The sequence below is a fragment of the Ostrea edulis genome, chromosome 8 (genome assembly GCF_947568905.1).
Source record: "Ostrea edulis chromosome 8, xbOstEdul1.1, whole genome shotgun sequence".
Lineage (NCBI taxonomy): Eukaryota > Metazoa > Mollusca > Bivalvia > Ostreida > Ostreidae > Ostrea > Ostrea edulis.
In genome coordinates, this window is record NC_079171.1 from 5,737,301 (window position 1) to 5,760,717 (window position 23,417).

Consider the following 23,417-nt stretch of genomic DNA (forward strand, 5'->3'; position numbering starts at 1 on the left):
TTAGCAACATCCGTTTCTATGTACCTAGAATGCGAGATTATTCGTGACCCACAGGGTCGAATTTCAATACAAACGGAGAATGACATTAATATTTGATTGCATTTTTGATGACAGCAAATTCTGTCTTCTGACGTAAATGTTGGCATTGCTACCCATTTAAAGTGAAAAATAAAATTTGGGGGAAAATCGTGAATCAGTCCATTTAAATATTTCAATCACATTCATGTATACATTCCTCTTCGCGGTACACACGTTTTAATGATTTTTAATATAAAACCCTGAGAGAAAATTCATGTCATGAGTATTTGGCAAATAGATATTGTTTAAATTGAACCTGATCAAAGCATGAACATTACAAAATATGTATATACATGAAGCTGCGCTCGCTCAAACGGTAACACCATCAACATATTGATAATAACAAATATTCATTGTATATACATTGATTGTGGGGTTTTTTGAGAGCAAATTCTGTCCTCTGACGTAAATGTTGGCATAGCTACCCAACATGAACTAGGTCAAAGCAAACTTTAAACTATTTGAACAGGCGATAACACATCACTAGCGTATACAGGCCGACGCGCCGCACAGGTATTTAATCACGGGACTAGACGGAAGGTCGAAAGAACAGGGAGGCCATGTTGGATTTTCAGGTTAGACAAAATTATATCAACGCATTCTGACATTGTAGTGTCAATAATATCGATATTTCTGTGATCAGTGAGATATATCTGATCACCTAGATAATGATTTCATATAATTCGGGGAGGGGGGGGGTATATCGATGCCTTTTACTTATCATATCATTTGAAATATTAAAATTATTGTATTATATCAAAGTGTAATTGTTTCTTGTCAATTGTTTTGACCTTTTAAAATATTTTATTAAGATCCCCCTTTTTTATTGACAGTAAACTACTCGTGATCCCGGCGTCAGAAATGCATCCCTGGCGCAGTGCTCAGGAAGTCCTATTGTGTGACCTCTGTGAGACTGTCCCCCTACAGAGTCGTTGTGAAGTTTGTAATATAAATCTCTGTGTTAACTGTGTAGGAAAACACCTCTCGGACTCCTCTAAACAACACCATGTCATGCCCTATTTACAAAGAAAGTCTACTCCCAACTACCCGAGATGTCCGAAACACGTCGAAAAACACTGCGAACTTCACTGTGAGAATTGTGATATTCCTGTTTGTATTAAATGCGTCTCCTCCGGTAAACACGAAGGTCACAAGTTATCAGAATTTCTGGAAAAACTCAGCGCTAAAACAAAAAATTTACCAAAAGATTTGGAGGAACTCGAGACCAGAATTTACCCGCGATATGAAGAAATGGCGTCCAATATCCAAACCGAAAAAGCCGACATAGAAACAAACTACGGGAAATTGACCACAGCTGCCGAACAAGAAGGTGAAATTTTACACCGGGAGATCACCGCCATTGTCAATCAGCGGAAATCTGTCATTCAGAAGATGAAAAACAAACACCTATCTACCCTGAACAAAAATACAAAAGAAATCACACAGAAAATGGCGGAACTCAAACAGATCATTTCCGACTTGAAATCAATCCTAAAATCAAATGACGTCTCCTTAACCTCTACTTACAAATCTAGGAATTCCGAATTTAGAACATTACCGTCTAAAGTCCGAGTTACATTTCCGAGTTTTACTCCTCAGAAAATAAACAAAGATCAGCTCAATGAAATGTTTGGTTCTCTGTCGCCATTATCCATTAACACAGAACATGGCGACACAATGAAGTCAGCAGAAGCTGTATCGTCTCGTCCAGTCAAACCACTGCTTGATGAGCCGCGCCTCACCGCCACCATAGACACTGGGTATAGAGAACTATACAGTGTTAGCTGTCTGAGTGAAGATCAAGTCTGGACATCCGGGGATAACGAAACCATGAAGCTCCTCAACCTCCAGAGTAAACTACTGACATCAATACAAACCAAGTCAGGGAAGCCGCCACAGGACATAGCAGTGACACGGGACGGAGATCTTGTTTATACTGACACTAGTAATAACACCGTGAACTTAATTAAGAATAAAAAGATACGGACCGTGATCACACTACAGGGGTGGAGACCTCGCTATGTCTGCTGTACCGCGGCTAACGACCTCCTGGTTACCATGGTCAGTGATGATGGAAAACAATCCAAAGTCGTGCGTTACTCCGGCTCCACAGAGAAACAAAGCATTCAGTTTGATGATCAGGGTCGTCCTCTCTACTCATATGATGTTTTTATCAATAACTATAAATACCTCAGTGAGAATAGGAACCTCGATATCTGTGTGGCTGACTGGTCAGCTAGTGCAGTAGTGGTGGTCAATCAGTCAGGAAAACTCCGATTTAGATACACTGGTCATCCTTCTAATACCGAGCAATCATTTGATCCATACGGCATCACTACAGACAGCCAGAGTCACATCCTGACAGCAGACCATTACAATAACCGTATCCACATCCTAGATCAGGACGGACAGTTCCTCCGTTACATTCACTGTGATTTAGATCGTCCATCAGGTTTATGTGTGGACATCAGAGACAACCTCTTTGTGGCTGAGTATCACACTGCTAAAGTGAAGAAAATCCAATATCTATAAACACAGTGTTAATTGCACCACAGCTCTACAGTGCTATTTACATCAGTGTGTTGATTACATCTGCTTGTTAATTACGGTCCTGTGTTAATTACAGCCCTGTGTTAATTACAGCCCCGTGTTAATTACAGCCCTGTGTCTGTGATGTGTAATTAACATGTGCTTGTGTTTGTGAGTTTAACTGATAGAACATTAGTCTCTCACTGCTGTTTACTAATTATATTTTATCTGTATCATTATGTTTAGTGGAACAGTATTAATATTAGTACATGGCTAACTAGTTTGACTTTGTTACTTATTATCTATAAACACTCTTTTGTGGACTAATTTGACTGTGTTACTAGTTATCTATCTTTATACAATCTTTTGTGGACTAATTTGACTATGTTACTAGTTATCTATATACAATCTTTTGTGGACTAATTTGACTTTGTTACTAGCTATCTATATACAATCTTTTGTGGACTAATTTGACTGTGTTACTAATTATCTATCACTATACAATTTTTGGTGGACTAATTTGACTGTTACTAGCTATCTATATACAATATTTTGTGGACTAATTTGACTGTGTTACTAATTATCTATCACTATACAATCTTTTGTGGACTAATTTGGCTGTGTTACTAATTATCTGTATACAATCTTTTGTGGACTAATTTGACTGTGTTACTAGTTGTCTATATACAATATTTTGTGACTTATTTGACGGTGTTACTAGTTATCTATATATAATGTTTTGTGGACTAATTTGACTGTGTTACTAGTATCTTTCAATATGTGTATAATTTTTAATGTGTATATTATAGATAAACATGATTTAGAGTTCAGTCTTACTTTATTACTGAGTACTTACTTAGATTTGTGGTACTGTAACAGAGAATGACCACAAACGTCCGGTCTTTATCACATATCTTCAGATCCAAGGTCACAGTCTTCTGTTTACAATCAATAACATCACAGCAAGTAACCAAATAGCCACCGTCCTACAAAACAAACACAGATAAAGTGTTATCATGTTAAACTGAATTATCAAGAATTGTCTGTGGTATAAATATGCAAGGTAATGGAAAGGAGAAAATATTGCTCAAGCGGGAATCAAACCTGAGTCTCCTAATTTGAGCTATTCAGACCAATATCCATGATTTGACTAGACCGGGCCTGGGGGTTATAACTTTTTGAGCACGTTTTCATACTCAAACTCTGTGCTCTAAATCGTACTCGTATTCGAAAGTGAAGGTTTTAAAACATTTATAAAACCATTCTCACACTCAAATGGAGTACAGACTCAAGATTTTTCGAGTATGCTGGGAGCTTGCTCAGAGTTGTACTCAAAACAAATATGGCTGAGATTGAGTATGAGTCCAGTAAAGGTTTTAAATATCCAGGCCAGGATGCAAATGAAATGTGAAGATAGCGAACAGTGATCAATCTCATAACTCCTATCAGCAATACAAAATATATATTTGGGCAAACACGGACCTCTGTACATACCAGAGGTGGGACCAGGTGCCTAGGAGGAGTAAGCATCCCCTGTCGACCGGTCACAACCACCGTGAGCCCTTTTTCCCGATCAGGTAAACGGAGTTTAAATGTAAAGGGAAGGGAAAAAATGCATAGCTCAACCAGGAATCAAACCTGACACCCCTGCATTTGTAGTCAGGTGTTCTAACCACTGCGGTATTCAGACCAATACATATGGTTTGTTTTAACCGGGAATCGAACCCGAGACCTGTGTATTACTTATCTAATAGTCAGGTGATCTAACCACTGAGCTATTCAGACCAATGTCCATGGTTTGTCCGGACCGTGAATTGAACCTAAGATCCCTGTATTACTAGTCAGGTGTTCTAACCATTGAACTACCCAGGCTGATAGTCGCAGTACATATAGCCGGGTGTTCTAACCATTGAACTATCCAGGCTGATAGTCACAGTACATATAGCTGGGTGTTCTAACCATTGAACTATCCAGGCTGATAGTCACAGTATATATAGCCGGGTTTTCTAACCACTGAACTATCCAGGCTGATAGTCACAGTACATATAGTCAGGTGTTCTATAAACATTAAGCTATCCAGGTCGATAGTCACAGTATATATAGCCAAACCACTGCTACAACATTCACTAGTAATTCTGTACTGATATGCTGTAGCTATATTTATAGTAAGAACATTGTTATTAACTCACCTGTGACAAAGGCTCAAGTGAAGTATTCTAATCGGTATTTGCCAGTGGTCAATGATTAATTATATTAATAAGCAAGCATCCTTAGGAGATGGATATTCAAGTTTGTTGGCATTGTTGTCCACAGGGGAAGGTGGAGCCCACAATAGGAGATGAAGTTTCATGTGGGAATTATAGAGAAAAAAATCTTCTTAATAACAGCTGTGCCATGATTAGTCATATTAACATACAAGAGATAATATACAAGTTTACTCAGATGTAATTGGTCAGCCCCCATTGCCTGTTGTGCGCTAACAATAGAACATTGTTTTTAACTTCATGATAAATACCCTTCCAGTTCTTTCAAAATTTTATATGAAGAATCTTTTGGACAAAGATGATTTCTGGACTCCTACATTCAAGGGGCCTTAGAGGCAAGGCAAAAGTGCCAAAAAATTAAAATAGGATTTTATTTTCTAAATTTGTAGACAGTCCTTTGGGATAGTGATTGATACATTAAAAATGTTCAGGTGACTGGCAAGGCCTGTTGGTCTCTTGTTATTTCATGCCCCTAAAACTATAGTTTTGTTAGGGGACCTATTGTCTTTTCCTACCTTCAGATCGCTGTCTGAAACTTGAACCTTGCTCAAAACTTGAATGATGAGTGTTAGGACTCTCATATTTTGCATGTGAGCATTCTATGCGATAAGGCCTCTCGTTCGGTATCTGAGTGTTCAACATTGTGATATTGGAGTTTGACCTGTTTTTAAGAATATCCAACCCAGCTAATAGCTCTTTACTATGTAAAGTTTGGTTTTCATATTTTGTACCTAAATTCCTGACGATAGGACCTTGCATATCAGAACATTCTCTGTTATTCGTGATTTCAGTTTCTTGAATATCTTAAGATTCTGCTTTTCACAGTTCTTCAACTTTTATTTCCGACCATATACTGATGTTGATTGATTGCATCCTTAAAACGTCTCTCTCAAGAATTGTTCACATATATGAAGACGTCACCAAGACCGGTGAAGGGCTTAAAATTTAGGCCTTTACTCGGTGCTTATGGTCATTGAGCAGTAAGAGTTCTTTAGCCTGCCACGCCTAATGTGACAAGGGACATCTGTTTATAAGGTCATCTCCAAGGACCCGTGGTATTCACACCTGATACCAAGCATCTGGCGATGGAACTGTCATTACTTGTTTCAACGACTTAGGTCTGTCGCGGCCAGATTTCGAACTACAGCCTTCCACTTGTGGGGTGAACTCTCTAACATCTAGGCCACAGCGGCGGTTCTTCAACTTTTAACTCTGATATTAAACTGCTGTTGAAAAGGAACTAGATGTGTCGTAGTGTAGTGATACAATGGCCCCAATCAACAGTCATAACTCTGTCAAATGTTTTCTGACCACACCCATATCACGTATATACCCAAAAGTATATACCCCAAACTTCAAATCGAAATGTCTGTGTATGATGGAGATGATAGACGGAGACATTATTTTTTTTAACGTAACTACATGTATATCCACAACTTCAATTCAAAATGTTCCTGAAGGACTAAGATAATGATGGGGACTGAAAATTGTATAAAGTTGTCTACATGTAAGTCCAAGGGGCATAACTCTGTCCAAAAATCATTTTATCGAAACCCTGATAAGGAACCTTGACCTTCATCTTCTTATGATATATATGTATTCCAACTTTCTCTTCATCTTATGATATATCTGTATTCCAAATTTCTCTTCAAAATGACTGAGATAACATGGAATGTTCTTAGAGGAGAAATTATATACCCCTAGACCACACTGTATGATGGGAAACAGTGAATTTGTGTTTAAATGAGGATACTGGTTGTTAAGATATTCTCTGGATAATGATATAAAGCATGTAACCCCCCCCCATCCCTTAACAAAAATCCATAACTTCCTTGAATGTTAAGAATCTCTCAATCAAATACTCTGATAAGTGGCTGTTAAGATTTAAGATATACTCTGGTAAATGATATGATACATGTAAACCCCCATCCATAAAAAAGGAGTAATTCACAACTTCCTTGAATGTTAAAAAATATCAATCAAATACTCTGGACAAACTTCGTTTGCTGGATGTATAATAAGTAGAGACCAATACTTATTTAAAACCGTCTAAGTCTAAGGGACACAACTCTGTCAAAAATAATTTAAACATAACAATGAAAAATTTGATTGGGATGCTCTGTTGATGTATTTATATCACAAATTTCAGTTGAAAAAGCACATCATTAGTACAGATGCTGAACGTACACTGAATTATGATGGACCGATGGAAGTACCGATCGATGACAAGGGCTGACACTATGCGCCAGTCACTTCATGGTAGAGAAAAATGAATATTTACACAATTTCATTAACAAACCTGACATTTTCTATAGCAGTAGAGGTTTCCATATCTTGAATTATGTCAGACTCTTTGGAAAATCATCCTCATGATTCAGCAGGACATATCTTGTAACTGCTACCTTGTAAAATTTGTTCTCACATTTAGGATTTGGCAACCAAAAATAGCCTCTTCAAACCATTAAATTGTGCATCTAGAACAAATATAAATAAAAAACTTCATACAGTCGTGGTAGTGTTAGATACTTGGCCTTCCGACTAGCTCTGGTTAACCCTTTAGCTTGATTGGTAGAGTGATGGTTAGTGGGTAACCCTTTAGTTTGATTGGTAGAGTGATGGTTAGTTGGTAACCCTTTAGTTTGATTCACAGAGTGCTGGTTAGTGGGTTAGCCCTTTAGGTTAATTGGTAGAGTGATGGTTAGTGGGTTAACTCTTTAGTTTGATTGGTAATGTGATGGTTAGTTGGTAACCCTTTAGTTTGATTCGCAGAGTGCTGGTTAGTGGGTTAACCCTTTAGGTTGATTGGTAGAGTGATGGTTAGTGGGTTAACTCTTTAGTTTGATTGGTAATGTGATGGTTAGTTGGTAACCCTTGAGTTTGATTCGCAGAGTGCTGGTTAGTTGGGTTAACCCTTTAGGTTGATTGGTAGAGTGATGGTTAGTGGGTTAACTCTTTAGTTTGATTGGTAATGTGATGGTTAGTGGGTTAACCCTTTAGGTTGATTGGTAGGGTGCTGGTTGGTGGGTTAACCCTTTCGCTTGATTGGTAGACCATTAGACTGCCGAGCCAGAGGTCACAGGTTCGATCCTCAGCTAAGGAAAATACTAGAAATTGCTACACAGTGATACTGAATGTATCAAAATAAGACTGACCCTCAATTTAAAAACATTCATAGACACCTTATCTCACCTCCAGTATATCCAGAGCTCCGTGTTTGCTCAACTTTCTATTTTGTATTGCTTGTAGGAGTTATGAGATTAATCACTGTTCGTTATCTTCGCCTTTCTTGTAAGAGTTATAAAATTGATCACTGTTTGTTATCTTTGCGTTTCATAACATTTCTCACTTGATTTGTATAGTTTTAGTTGTACACCTTATCTATAGAAATAGATCTCCACCCCCTCACCCCACAACGTAAAGTTCAATACTCATTATCATGTTTAAACCATTTTGTTTAACTGAATAAATGTGTAATCAATGAGAAAAAATGAGAAACCTCATAATCCCCACAATGAATAAAAACAAGAATTTCCTGCTCACATACCACACGCCTCCACAATAAATCTAAAGCAGAATTTCCTGCTCATATACCCTACACCCGAACAATAAATCTAAATCAGAATATCCAGCTCATATACCCTACACCCCCACAATGAACTAAAACCAGAGTTTCCTGTAGATATGCACATTTACTCACTGTATGCAATTCTGTTCAGCAGTTTCAGCGGAGTTACGCTGACAAACTAGTTTATTTAATTTTGGTCAAAGTTTGAAGTCTGAAACTCACAGGGAAAACTGGTCTACATGTTTGCAGTTACTCTCCTTACACCGGAAGTTGGGGGCACGCTTAAGATTGCGCCCCGAAACTTCACATATATAATATTAACAAATAGACAATAGTAAAGCTTACGTTATCAAATTCTTTATTATGCTAAGTTTTAACAGGTTGTGATACTTCCGATTTTATGGTGAAACCTTTTTAAGATATGCACTTCGTCAAATTGTAGAGTGGGGGATGGGAGAGAGGGTGTTATAGACGTATTTGATGTTTATCTCTGTCCAAATTATGCAACTAATACTAAAGATTTCAGTGGTGATATGCTTTAACAAGAGGCCCATGGGTCACATCACTCACCTTAGTCTTCTAGGCCCATATTTAAATCTTTCCATATATATTCACATGTAAAACTTTGATCCCTATTGTGGCCCCAACCTAACCCCAGGGGCCACGAGTTTTACAAATTTAAAATGCACTATGTCAGGGAGCTTTCATGTAAATGTAAACTTTTTTGACCCAATGGTTCTTGAGAAGAAATATTTTAAAGATTTTGTCTATATATTAGTATGTAAAATTTGATCCCCTATTATGGCCCCATCCTACCTCCACACAATATGAGCAAGCTTTTAGGTAAATTTCTACTTTCCTGGCCCAGAGGCTCTTGAGGAGAAAATCTTTAAAGATCTTTCCTATACATTTGCATGTAAAAATTCGATCCCCTATTGTGGTCCCATCCTACGCCAGGGGATATGATTTTAACAAACTTATCTGCACTATGTCAAGAAACTATCACGTAAATCTAAGCTTTTCTGACCCAGTGGTTCTTGAGAAGAAGATTTTTAAACGACACACCCTGCTTTTGTGATTATCTCCTGTTTGAAGAGAGCATGTCCCTTTATCAGAATAAACTTGAAAGTCCTTCACCAGAGGATGCTTTTTGCAAAGTGTTGTTTAAACTGGTCCAGTGCTTCTGGAGAAGAAGTCGAAAATGTAAAAAGTTTAGAGACAGACGGACAGGTGACCAGATGGATGGACAGGCGATGGACAACGTGCATACGATTAGAAAAGCTCACTTGAGTTTTCAGTTCAGGTGAGCGAAAAAAAAGCGCCAGACTCCTAGACTCAAAAGCACAATGAAAGTATGTGATACACGATATAATCAGGTACGTAGCATCGTTTATAAAGTGTGTGTGTGAGATGTTGACTTCATAATATTGCCTGAAAATTCTCAAAAAACTAAATTAAAAAAAACATCCAAAGCTCAAAAAGGAAGGCCGCAAGGATTGATGTTTCAGTTCCATGCATCCGTTAAATTTTACATTTCCATTACAGTGCCATTTCACAACAATGCTGTGGTGTTTTTAAACAAGAGTACCGCAAACGGTACATAATACGCCCGTGAAATGCTTACATAGGGTGTTTTCTTGCGCTATAATTTGTATAACTTTGCTTCAGGTAGTATCAGCCATCGTGAGGCTGTGACAAACTTTCATATGAACAAAGGGTCTTAGCTTAAAAATCGAGATTTCCTCAAAATGGACCAAGTTCAACAACCTGTAATTTTCTCAACAATTGTAGAAAATTAAAATCCATCCCACATGCACATCTTCAATACCCATACCAACACTCCACAAAATAAGAAGGCTCTCACTTGAAACTGTGGGAGGAGTAGGGCGGAAATACTATGTACCCTACATATAATAATTGTTTCCAAATAAAGGGGCAAAGCCCTTGGGAAAAGGGTCGAAATGGATCAAAATTGCAGTATGATCTAGAGTGACCCACAAAGAAGCTACACAACAAGTTTCAACATGATATGTGAAAGGGAGATGCAATTATAAAGAGAAAACCCCGAACGGACGGACGGATGGACGTACAGACATCGCTGTACTATAATACGTCCCGTCTAAAGACAGGCGTATGAAAAGAGGAATGGGGGCAACCAGCCTATATACAGCTATATCTCTGAACGTAAAAAATATCCAATTTGCATATAATGATAAGAGGGGGTAGATTCATTGTTGCTGCGTGTCTGATGATTGTTTTTGTTCTCATTTGAATAATTAAAGTGCAAGCAGAGCTTTAAATTGGTGTTCACAACATTTAACTTTCAAAAGATTGAATCACACAAGAAAAAATATCTGAACAGAAATATTACACTAGAGATATCAATTCTTGATAATCATGTTTTGTTTATTGGCACCTGGTGTTCATTACACAGGAGGTAGTTTTGTTCAACAAATGGATATATGTATACACTCGTATCTTATTGCATGTTGTTTTGTGTTTTCATGAGCCACATTGCTCACCTGTGCCCATATTCAAAGAGTTTCCCTCTATATTTTGCATGTAAAACTTTGATTCCTTATAAAGGTCCCACAATACCCCTAGGGACAATGGTTTGAGCAAACTTGAATCTGCACTATGTCAGCAAGCTATTATGTACATCTATTATCTTCTGGTCTGATTTAAGAAGAATTTTCCTATATACTCGTACTTACATGTAAAACTTAGATCCCATATTGACGCCCCACCCTACCCTCGAGGACCATGGTTTGAACAAACTTAAATTTGCACTATGTTACGAAGCTTTCATGTAAATGTCAACTCGTCTGGCCTAGTGGTCTTTACAATAATAATTCCAAAGATTTTCACTATGTACGCACATGTAAATCTTTTATCCCTGATTGTGGTCCAACCCTACCTCCATAGACCATTTGCACAAACTTGAATATTCACTATGTCAGGAAGCTACCATTTAAATTCTGACTTTTCTAGCTTGATAAAATGTTTACAGAGTTTCCCTGTGTTTTCACGCCTAAAACTTTGACCCCCTATTGTGACCCCACCCTACCTCTTGAGGCCAATATTTGAGCAATATTGAATCTGCACTACGTAAGGAAGATTTTGTGTAAATTTCAGCTATCCTGGTCCAGTGGTTCTTGGTAGGAAGGCTTCAAATAACCCACCCCAGATTTACATTTCTTTGATTATCTCGCCTTTGAAGGTGGCATGACTCTTCATTTGAACAAACTGGAATCCCCTTTATCCTCGAATTATGTGTACCAAATTTGATTGAAATTGGTCCAATGGTTCTGAAGAAGAAGTCGAAAATGTGAACAGTTTACAACGTAGACAACGACAGACTATGGGGAGTTCTGATTAGAAAAGCCTTTGGCTCAGGTGACGAAAGCTCTACCTTAAGTAAATAAGGACACAATAAATACGTCAGCTTTTTATTTAAAGTAGGTCAAACATTCAGTTCAAGGTCATAAGATCACAGACCATTGCATCACAAAAAGATCTTTCTATAAAAATGCACATACAAAATATAAAAGCCCGTCCTTAGATAGTTCAAGAGAGAAGTTTAACGATTATTTCTATGTATACGTTCCAGCTTATAAAACATTGATCCCTTGTTGTTACCCCATCCTACCCCTGGGGGTGGAACCCTGGATTTGATCAATTTTGAATGCTTTTATCCAATGATGTTCTGTACTGAGTTTGTTGAAATTGCACTAAGTATTACTAAAAATGCTGGAAATATGTAAAGTTTACAGACGGACAGACAGACAGACAGCAGGCAAGGGATAGTCAATACTTATAAACTAGGCGAGCTAAAAGAGAGACATTTTACCAGCTCATTACAAAACACCATCCCTAGAAATGGATCGGATGGGAAGGTAACTCGGCCACTTCTGCTGTTTAGAAACATGAAATGCTCCTATAGTCATTGTCTCACCGTCTTTTGAGGCCCAGTAAGCTGTAAAACCAAAAAGTTGTAATGAGTGCTAGAATGACCAGAAATCAGACAGGGAAGTAAAATTTTGTTGAAATCCGAAGCAAGTTTTAAATAAAATTTTAGCAAGCAAATCAGCACATGAGTCACAGGCCTGATAGTTAACTAAGGGTAAGAAATCTACAACAATTGTTCCTATATTAGCTCTGCCCTACAGCCCGTCCCTTACTGATCCCCGCTTAGATGCACAACCTAGGGTAGCGAAATTACAATTTTAAAATATATCTTGTTTTTTTTTCCTGAAGTTTGAATGGATCAGTAGTGTGTATACTAGTGAGGATAATTTCAAATGCTGAAGACAATAAATAGCAAAGATCATGTACAGTAGGTCCCACTCTGATAACCAAGTCACTACCCCAGATTCATGAAATTCACATGTGTGTTATCCATCACCAGCATTAAAGAATATGTTATTCAATGTTTCACACACTAAGACACTAAAATCTGTCGACATGTAAGATCAAGAACTTGTAATTTTACAAACAGTACACCAAAGAAGAAAAAAAAACGTTGAAGAATTAAAACCCTTGATCTAAAACTTTTAGTCGTCTGTAAATGTCCCTGTCCCAAAATTATGAAATTTACAAGTGTGGTGCATTAAAGAAGATGTTATTCAATGTTTCACCCTAAATCTGTCTACTTGTACGTTCAAGAACTTGTAATTTTGTAAACACCAAATAAAAATATAAAACAACGTTAAAGAATTAAAACCCTTGATCTAAATCTTCCAGTGGCCTGTAAAGGTCTGAGGTTGTAAACAGTGACTGGAGTCACACAGACACACCACGTACTCATGGTGATACGTCCTCAAAACTGACAAGTTCAACAACCTGTAGTTTTCTTTAAAAACATATAAGGAAATCAAAATCTTTGCTACATGTACATCTTCAAAACCCATACAAGAGTACCACCAAAGGCAGAAAACACTAACCGATACAGCAATATAATACGGCTATGAAAGGCCACTATAGGATGTTTTCTTACGCCATGATTTGTACAACTTGGCTTCAAGTAGTGTCAGCAATCATAAGGCTTTGACATACTTTCTTTGCATTGTAAAAAGAAAAAAATAATGTACTCTCTCTGTAACATTTCCGCAAAATAACTAAGTTACACAATCTGTATTTTCTCAAACAAGGTTTTCTAACAATGTGATGGTCCTAGTCCCAACGGCTTGGTCTGGACCCCGTTACTAGGCATCCTTTACTTGGCAGAAGGTGTATGTGTACCAAGTTTGACAATCCTAGCTCCAACAATTCGGTCTGTATCCTGTCTGCAAGGTTTTCTTACTAAGTGATACAATGACCTTAAACTTTGACCCTCAAGAACAAAACACATCCTCCAATTGGCCCGAGTTTGACAGTCCTAGCCCTAATAGTTCAGACTGTATTCTGCCTACCAGTACAAAGTTATCTTAACTGATACTACGACCTTGACCTTGGAAAACAATATACACCTCTCCATCATCATGGTAATCAACTGTACCAAGTTGTAATATTCTGGATCTTACGGTTCGGTTTGTATCCTGCCGAGGTCTGGACAAACAGACAAACATACATCACCCATACCATAATACGCCCCGTCTTTGACAGGGTATAAGACTATATAAAAAGACAATTCTCATTTGAAAGCTGACATCAATCAAAACTGAAACATGATCAAGAGTGACAAATAATGAAACTACTCAATAACTTTCAGTTTGATTCTTGATAGAAACATGAAAATAGAAACCGGAAAGCCCTAATGGACGAACAAAAGCACAGACGTTGCTGTCTATAATACGCAACATTTAAAGAGGGGCGTATAAAAGTTTTCAACTGTTGAGGGAAAATGCACAACGACGGATGCAGAACAATACCAATAGGTTACCCGAATACTCAGGTGACATGAAAATACATTCTTAGAGAGTCAGATATATGAAATTTACTATTAAATGTGTAGTTCTATGCAGATAATTATATGTAAACTGGGGTACTACATGCAGCTATAGCTAATGCCTTTGATTAATGACCAGATTGAAAGTATTCAAACAGTAGTATCTGAAATCACGTCATTAGTAAGTACTGTGTTATACATGTAATATAGTCTAAGGGAGGTAACTATAATATCTGCCTTCATGCTCTCTTCCACCTGAACTTATTACGAGAAAAATGAATACTTCACCGACTCTTCTTAGAGGAAATGAGAACTTCCACTGATTGATACATCTCAGGAAGACCACAGTAATGTTTATTGAAGTATTCAGCCTCCACCAGCAGGTATAGATGTGACGAGAAAAAATAGTCTGCCCACTAACAACTCCTCTTTCAACCAAGTCCCTAAAAATTCAAGTGATAAGTTATCGCCAAAATTGAGAAAGTGAATGAGGCTGAAATGATCAAGTCACAGATGTTGCTAGGCGGTGGACGTCAAGACCCTCAGGAGAAATTTGTACCCACAAGTAATCCTTGTTTACAAGGAATGTCGCCTACACTAGTGCCATGTGCTCGGGGATTGGTGAGTGATGACACTACAAAAACCCACTGTACTCAAAGGTGGGTGAGTGGCTTTGCGATACTACAATAACCCCCTGTACTCGTAGGTGGGTGAGTGATGACACACACAATAATCCCTGTAATCGCGAGTGGGTGACTGATAACATTTATAATAACCCTCTCTACTTGGAGCTGGGGGTCTGGGAGTGGGGGTGGGTGAGACGTTCTTGCACTCAGCAACATAAACTATGTACTCATGTGATAAAAATATCACCTCAATGAGTGAAATAATTACAATGGCGACAAAGAATGAAATGTGCTTAAAATCTGGTCACTTACTAGGTAAGGGTAATGTCCACCATTTCTGTAGTCCTGGGGTCTGAGAGACAAACCTTCAAATGCACCACATCATAGGGAAACGAGTTTACCTAGGTAGGAGTCAGAACCCCCCTGTGAGAGTGGCCTAGAGGTAAGGAGGTGACCGCTGACCTGGACAGTGATGCTGGTCAAGTGGCAGATTTCTTCTACCAGTAAGGACGCCTAGAAAAACACCAACACTCATCACTACATGTCAGAGAGACGAAACAATTATGGAGAATTTCAAAACAAAATTAAATGTCATAGGAGAACCATAGGTTGAAACCAGACATTCACCCGATAGGTTTAGGGCTGGGGTCAGTTAAAGTCCAGCAGGTGTAGAAGATACATTTACCGATAACATGAAAAACAAGCTCGTATTGATGACAAATTTGCTATGGTGAAATGCGACATATAGGTGCTCGCGCACCATACAGAAAAAAATCCTTGGAATGCTGAAGGGGGATAAAAAACAACTAGGTACGAACATCACACATCTCTAATATCTATTTCAAACTTACATCAAAAATTTAAATACTGTATGTGTAGTAATTCTAGCAGAATATGACAAATAAAATGGTTGACATTGGATTCAGAAGAAAGACATAGGTATAACTACATTAGTCTGACGAGATATTTGCAGAAATTCCTTCGGTAAAGTTGGTATATACCCTGTGAATCAGTCTCGAAACAGGTAGTCCCCTGTTTGATTATATGATTTGTTGCGCACCTTTACATATATATCATTTATCTCACAAGTGATCATCTCAAAAGCTTATAGAAGGTAGAAACTGACTATTCAGAACGACTTATAAGAGTAATCGGTGGGCGAAATAACATACTTAGGATAAAGTATTGGTTTTGTATAAAATGATTTCATTCTAGAAGGGGATATGTACATAATATCTGTGATGAGGATGCGGACATTATGATTTGATGAATTACATATCATAGAAGGATATATATCAAAATAATTTTAAAAGATCGCGGTGATCACGAAACTCGCGAAACTGAATGTAAAACTAGGCCTAATATTTCTTATATGGAACTCTAAATAAATAACCAGATAATTCAACAGTACGTAATAGTACTGTACCTGACAGTCATTTCTGCTAAGTACCTGCAAATATCCCAAAATAAGCTTTCCTTCACATTCAGCAGCCATTTCCGTTTTCACAGCAAGTTTCTTCTGCTTCCTAAGGACAGACAACTCTTGTATATGGTATGAAATGAACATGTAAGGAGTTGTTCTTCTTGATAACATAAAACTATGTTTTGGTCAATAAATTCGCCCTATATTTCATTACACAATAGTTCAAATATGATTGTTTAAATCATGAAAATCAAAATGTTTAATTGTTCTTGGTATCAGGCACAATATATACGGTTACGGGTATATCCAATATTTCATATTCTTTGCCATTACAGTATATAACATCTTATACTTGTATGTGTTATTTTCTACAACCATCTGTACATGGACCACAAAACAAAATATGGGAAGTTTGATACGTATGAATAAAGTTCAACATAATTATAAGTGTACGTGTCTCTATGAATAAGTTATGACCTCTGTATACCAATTATAACACAAGGTACCAAACTTGAAATGTCAACGAATGATTATCTCCTCTGAGAATGTCGCCTTTAAAGATAGCAGGGGATATTTGATGTAAATGTAACTTTGGACGCACTGATAACGCATAGAATGAAAACATTTTAGTCGATGTGTTGTAACATCAAATCTCATTGTTTTATTATCGTATTAAATTGATACAATGCCATCAGAACATAACAGCTAAGATTTCCCGCGTGGAGATTTAAAAAAAATATTTTCGCCGGTGTATTTTAAAAGAGAAGGAACCAGATCTACCAAAATCACTTTTGTTCATCGTAGACATTCAGATAATAATGGAATATGACACATGTGCGGTTCTTGAGAAGAGGATTTTGAAAATTGGTCAATTTTGGATAGTTTTTGCCCCACCCCTAAGACCCTAGGGGTGCATGAAAGCAGTATAAAACAAGATGTGTTCTTAACACTCAAATGCTCTCAAAAGTGTATATACATTGATGAAAAGATTTAAATGATATATGTACTTAGTTAACAGTAGTCAATTTGACGGACCCATCCTAGATTCAAAATTCTGGGGTTGTGAAATTCACCATAGGCAAGCTACTAACAAACAAGTTGATGGTTCAGGTGTTTCAACAGTCTCAATTTAAGTCAGCATTTCGCAAATTCTATGGTCGTTATAACGATCTAGTTCGTCAATACAACCTATCATTAGGTTAAATGCTGTCTGGCTTGTTTCATACCGATTGTTAGGCCGTTCTTGGCACACTGATTTTAACTACGGATAACTCCGTTTACCAGATCAGGATATGGAGCTCACGGCGGCGTGACCTGTCGACAGGGGGTGCTTACTCCTCCTAGGCACCCGATCCCATCCCTGGTGTGTAGAGGGATCTGTGTTTGCCTAACTATATATGTTGTATTGCTTAAAGGAGTTATGAGATCGATCACTGTTCGTTATATTCGCATTTTTGTACATCCGTTTCTACTTAAAGGCCACAGAGAAAGTTTCTATTTTTCATTTTTTCATCAAAATTTATTCTGTTCATGCCTAAAACTACTTTAAATGTGTTTTAATGAAATATTTTGCGTAGTTTTCGAGTTTGAAAGCGATGAAATTAAAATCTTGCGATGTCCATATTTACTTCGATATTCTATGCACCATTATGTGTGACGTCATATGCGCCTTACGGTTTGAAAACACCTATTAGCCATATCATAAACAGATTATATTTAATCGATAAAAACAGTTATCATGTTAACGGCTTTTGGCATAACATTGTATTCAGGTGTTTAGTGTCATATAAGGGTGTTCTAGTTGTTGGTAGAAAGGATTTAGACAGAATACTTTTCTATTTTTCGAAGTAAGGTACAAGAAAAAATACGTAGATATTTTTTTTTCTTGGCGCAAGAACTTTGCCTTTAAAAAAACACCCAGTCACCTTTCAAACACTGCTCAGACAAAGACCCAGATAAATTGCGAGAAAGTGGATATATCAAAGCTGTTTAAGCATATAAATTATGTTTTAGTCTTCAAATTCAATACACACTGGGATCAACTGACCTTCACCTTGTAACAACATAACTTGTGCTTCCAGTTTCTACCAATCGGTAGATTTACAAAAATGTTAAAGATTCAAACTAATTTAACCTTTAATTATAAATAATAGAATATTGTATTTCCCAACTTTAAATTGAAATATAAAATTCTTCCTCATTGGATTCGTACATGTAACATCTTGATTGTGTCAATGTACGCTGTCTTCCACTTCCTAATGACGTGCATATCACAATTCAATAATAATAATCATAATGCTTTATTTAATTAAAATATTGCGATTTCGACTTTAAATTTGATTATTTTTATTGATTTGTGTGCCTGTTTTTTTCTTTCTTTCCAAAATGCACCCATGACAGTAGCTAGGCCTAGTAGTCCATACACTTTTCAAACATTGTTTTGGTTTGGAGAAATATGTACTTACTATGCCTGTAAAATGAAGAAAATTATTTATGAAATGTCGCACTTCAAATCACCGTTTACCCATAGACAGAGGAAAATTGCATGGTATTCCTCAGAATGAGAGACTATGTACATTTTGTAATAAAGGAGAAATAGGAGATGAATTCCATTTTATTTTACAGTGTCCAACTTTTTCACAATTAAGGAAAAATACATAGATCATTTTTTGTTATGAAAGACCAAATGTTCTGAAGTCGTCTAATTTTTTGTCAACTCAAGATATGGAAATATTAAGAAATATCTGTGTTTTTATTTCTCATATTTTTTAGATTGCCTGTTGTTCTTCGTAATTGTTCTTCTGTTACCTCTTAAACATATTACCATTATGTTTATTTATACATGCATTGTATATTATGTTCCTCTTTGGTATCTAAGAAAGTTGTATTGTTCCATATACCCTATATAAACTTCTGACGATTGTTCTCGTGTGTATTATATTTAGTGTACCTCATGTACCGTTTAAAATGGTTTTAGCGAAAATGAATTGAAGTGAATTGAATTTGTCAACAATGTAACATATCATAATTTGACTACATCCAAAAAAATAGATAATGTTTCCACTGTTTATTTTAGAAAACAAAATATCAATTACAGATGTATAAAGGAATAACATTACCAAATAGTGTGTAGACAACGACCCATATAAATATTATTTAGTCGCAATATTGTCGATTTCATAATCGCTTTCCTCGCTATATTTAGGTAATTACATCGCTATTTGTATACACTGGTGGCGAAAACATAAAACTTGGAATTTGTTTTTCAACATTGGTTTAGATGTTGTCGACATTGAACAAAATAGGCCCTTAAAAGCTGAGTTCTGTATAATGAAAAGTGAAGATAACGAACAGTGATCAATCTCATAACTCCTACAAGCAATACAAAATAGATAGTTGGGCAAACACGGACACCTGGACACACCAGAGGTGGGATCAGGTGCCTAGGAGGAGTAAGCATCCCCTGTTGACCGGTCACACGCGCCATGAGCCCCATATCCTGATCAGGTAAACGGAGTTATCCGCAGTCAAATCAGTGTGCCAAGAACGGCTTAACAATCGGTATGAAACACGTCAGACAGCATTTGACCCAATGCGAGGTTGTATTGACGAACTAGATCGTTATAACGACCATAGAATTTGCGAAATGCTGACTTCAATCGAGACTGTTGAAATCCCTGTACCATCAACTTGTTTGTCAGTAGCTTACCTCGATTTAAAAACTGACTATACCCAGAACAATAATATATCACACTACTTTCACAATCAGTTGATTGAAGAAGTGTGCATGTGATGTCACTGTACCACGTGACTGCCCAACTAATTAACTAAACTTTCTGAAATTAGGGCTTAGATTTAAGTCTGTATTGTGGTTTATTATCGTAATATGTCGGCAAACAAACTATTTGTATACTTTGAAAACATGACATGTGTCCTTTAAAGAAGTCTTTCAAATCCCAAAACAAAACCATTACCCTCTAGAACTATAACATTTACAACCAGGTTAGAATAGGTCTTCAATACCCCTTGTTTGTCCTAAAAGGTAACTGAATGGGGCTGGCCTTCGGATGAGACCGCAAAAACCGAGGTTCCGTGTCACAGCAGGTGTGGCAAGATACATATAAGTAAAAGATTCTCGAGAGGGACATTAAACAATATATATGTACAGCCAACCAACCTTACAAGCGATACAAGACCTGATACAAATATGTGGGGTTTAATTCATTGCGCTTAAAGGCAAACAACTTCGAATACCATTCAACAGACACGTAGTATTCTTTTTTTTTCAAAATGGGGAACCGGAGATGTTGGAAAACGACTTGTCTAAAATTCTTATATCTAAATTGTTCCAACCTCTAAACTAATTATGTTTGTGTGTGCGGGTGGGGGTGGGGTGGGGGAATACTTGAACTAAAATAACCTAACCATCAATGTAGTGTCAGACACCTGGAAAATCAGCTTCGAATACTATCTTCTTAAATACACTAAAATAATACATAACATGCTCTGAAAAATATGGGAGTCATGCAATATAGTGGAGGTCTGGGAGGGCAGTGCTCATGCTTCATTACATAAACTTTAAGTACTGAATCTACATGATATACTATCAAATGATAGTAGGGGAAGTGGGGGAACTCTACATATCTTAAGCAAGAGATATTGATGATAGTGTTCATTGTCAAAACGGTGCAGGTTACATGCCTAACAGCTTTAATATTACTATAAGAAGCTGTCAGGGTTGGGATGTGGATGGGGTTCTACATGCTTGCTAAATTTGATATTATAATACGGAACAGTCCAAACTTTGATTTACCCACTAAATGTTTACATGTATATGAATGTTTCACTTTTAATGTTTTTAAGTAAATTATACCTGTAAAAAGTTGATATCATTTACGTCTATAAATAAAACAATAATCCTTACATAGGTATTTAAATCCTTCACCAAGCGCCCTGCAATAGGAATGAAAGTCACCGGTCTCTCAGATATGACCTTGAAAACGGAGGTCTGGTGTCGTGGTAGACATTGACACGATAAAGAACCCTCGCGTGATCGTTCTATCTGTGCATAGTTTTTTTTTCTGATAAAGAACCCTCACTCGGTCGTTGTATCTGTGTATAGTTTATTTTCTGATAAGGAACCCTCACCCGGTCGCTGTAAAGGTGCATATTTTATTTGAAAAACCAAACCAATATATAAATAGAGATCCCATAAATGTGTTGTGGTTTTTTTAAGCTTAAATGACGTCCAATTGAATACCCCTATAGCAAAAAAAAAAAGGTATTGCCAGTATTGTAGTTTTTTTTTGTACATGCAAGATTATTCGTGACCCACAGGATTGAACTTCAATATAAACGGAGAATATCTGACACAAAACCATTATACTAACATACAGATATTAGATATGATTTTGTTAAGTCTTTTTGATGTGATCGATTTCTGTCTTCTGATGTAAATGTTGACCTAGCGACCGAACATGAAGTACTTTAACAGACGATAACGAATAGATAGTGTATACAGGCTGACACCTCACACATATATTTAATCACGAGACGGGAGGTCGAAAGAACAGAGGGTTAGACAAAATTATACCTACGCATTCTGATATTGTGGTGTCAATAGCATCGATATTTCTGCGATTAATGATATCTCTCTGATCACTTAGATAATGAGATAAGGAGAACAAATAATATATTAATGCCTTCTACTTATCATTTCATTTGAAATATTAAAAACAATGACCGCAGTGTTTTATATCATGCTGTAGTCACAGTCTCTGTTAGGTTTTCTAAGTAATAAATCAAACCCAAGATGTTAAAACATGCTGACTTCATAAAATCTTCAATTGTTGTTTTATACATACCATTCTCCTGTTGGAAGTACATACAATATATTATGTGTGAATATATACATACCATTCTCGCTGTTGTACGTACAAACACACGCTGTATTATGTGTAGATATAATTCTACACGTGACGACTTCCTCCGAGAGGGCTGGGACATATAAACCTTGTCTCTACCCATAGGCGTCAATGGCTGACCTAGAATTTCCGAAAGGGATGTCACATTTGATTGATTGTATTTTGTTTAACATCTGAATTTTTCACCCATTGAGACATCACCAAGACCGTTGAAGGGCTTCAAATTCAGGCTTTTGCTCGGCACTTACGGTCATTGAACATTAAGTGTTCTTCAGCGTGCCACACATTCTGTGACACGGGCCATCCAATTTTAAGGTCATGGCCGAGGACTCGTACCATTCACACCTGAAACCGAATGTTTGGCGATGGAAATGTCTACCTGTCTTAGCGACTTAGATCTGTCACAGTTTGGATTCGAACCCTGGCCTTTCGCATGCGGGGCGAACGATGAAAGGTGAAGATAACGAACAGTGATCAAACTCATAACTCCTCATAACGATCTAAACTTAAAACTACCGCGGCGGTAAGCACATTAGAAAGTCAAGTATTAGCTAAAATACTCAGCCATTTTGGATGCCAAATCTCGAGTTTTATTTACATTATTTTGTAAATCGTTGCTCTAAAACGAGGAGGTACCGGACCCCCTGCCCTATAAATCAGCCACCTGGTGTCGTTACTCGCTAACACATGTAAATGCCGAAATTACACGACTATGGACCGCGCTGTAAACGTAAACAAACACTTGTCTGAGCTTAATCAATCTACGTTGCAGATATTTAGAAAAAACGGTTTTACCACTTGTAAACAAATTCCTGAAATTCGATGTTATTGAAAGTAAAGCGTATTTATCCGATTCTAAGGTTGTCGAAAGTACATTAATCATTCTAAAACTCACATTCCGTTCCGTTCCGTTCTCCCTTTCGTTCTGCGTTTTTGTACCAGGAATGCAAGATTATTCGTGACCTACAGGGTTAACTTTCACTATAAACGGAGAATGTCATAAACATTACTCATCCTATGAATATCTTATTTAATCATATTTTCTGATGGTTTACCTGATCAGGATATAGGGTTCACGGTGGGTGTAACCGGTCGACAGGGGGTACTTACTCCTCCTAAGC

General features: G+C 37.2%; 1 protein-coding gene and 1 long non-coding RNA gene across 3 annotated transcripts; one reads left to right on the forward strand and one right to left on the reverse strand.

The window, feature by feature from the left end:
• Positions 1-566: 566 nt before the first annotated feature.
• LOC125661143 (E3 ubiquitin-protein ligase TRIM36-like) lies at positions 567-3,432 on the forward strand. Its single transcript, XM_056148040.1, has 2 exons — positions 567-653; positions 912-3,432. Exon 2 carries the CDS (start codon positions 940-942, stop codon positions 2,608-2,610), a length of 1,671 nt encoding a protein of 556 aa, XP_056004015.1. The 5' UTR covers positions 567-653; positions 912-939; the 3' UTR covers positions 2,611-3,432.
• Positions 3,433-14,616: 11,184 nt separating this feature from the next.
• On the reverse strand, positions 14,617-22,384 carry LOC125661153 (uncharacterized). Of its 2 annotated transcripts, none has more exons than XR_007364695.2 (4): positions 22,289-22,384; positions 16,400-16,475; positions 15,262-15,462; positions 14,617-14,766 (listed from the first exon to the last, which is right to left on the reverse strand). It is a non-coding gene; the product is annotated as an uncharacterized LOC125661153 (long non-coding RNA). The 2 variants fall into 2 exon arrangements; XR_007364694.2 differs by having other exon boundaries at positions 16,376-16,475.
• Between the last annotated feature and the right edge of the window lie 1,033 nt (positions 22,385-23,417).

Coding starts and splice junctions, on each gene's coding strand:
- LOC125661143 (XM_056148040.1), top strand. CDS start 940: ATGCATCCCTGGCGCAGTGCTCAGGAAGTCCTATTGTGTGACCTCTGT.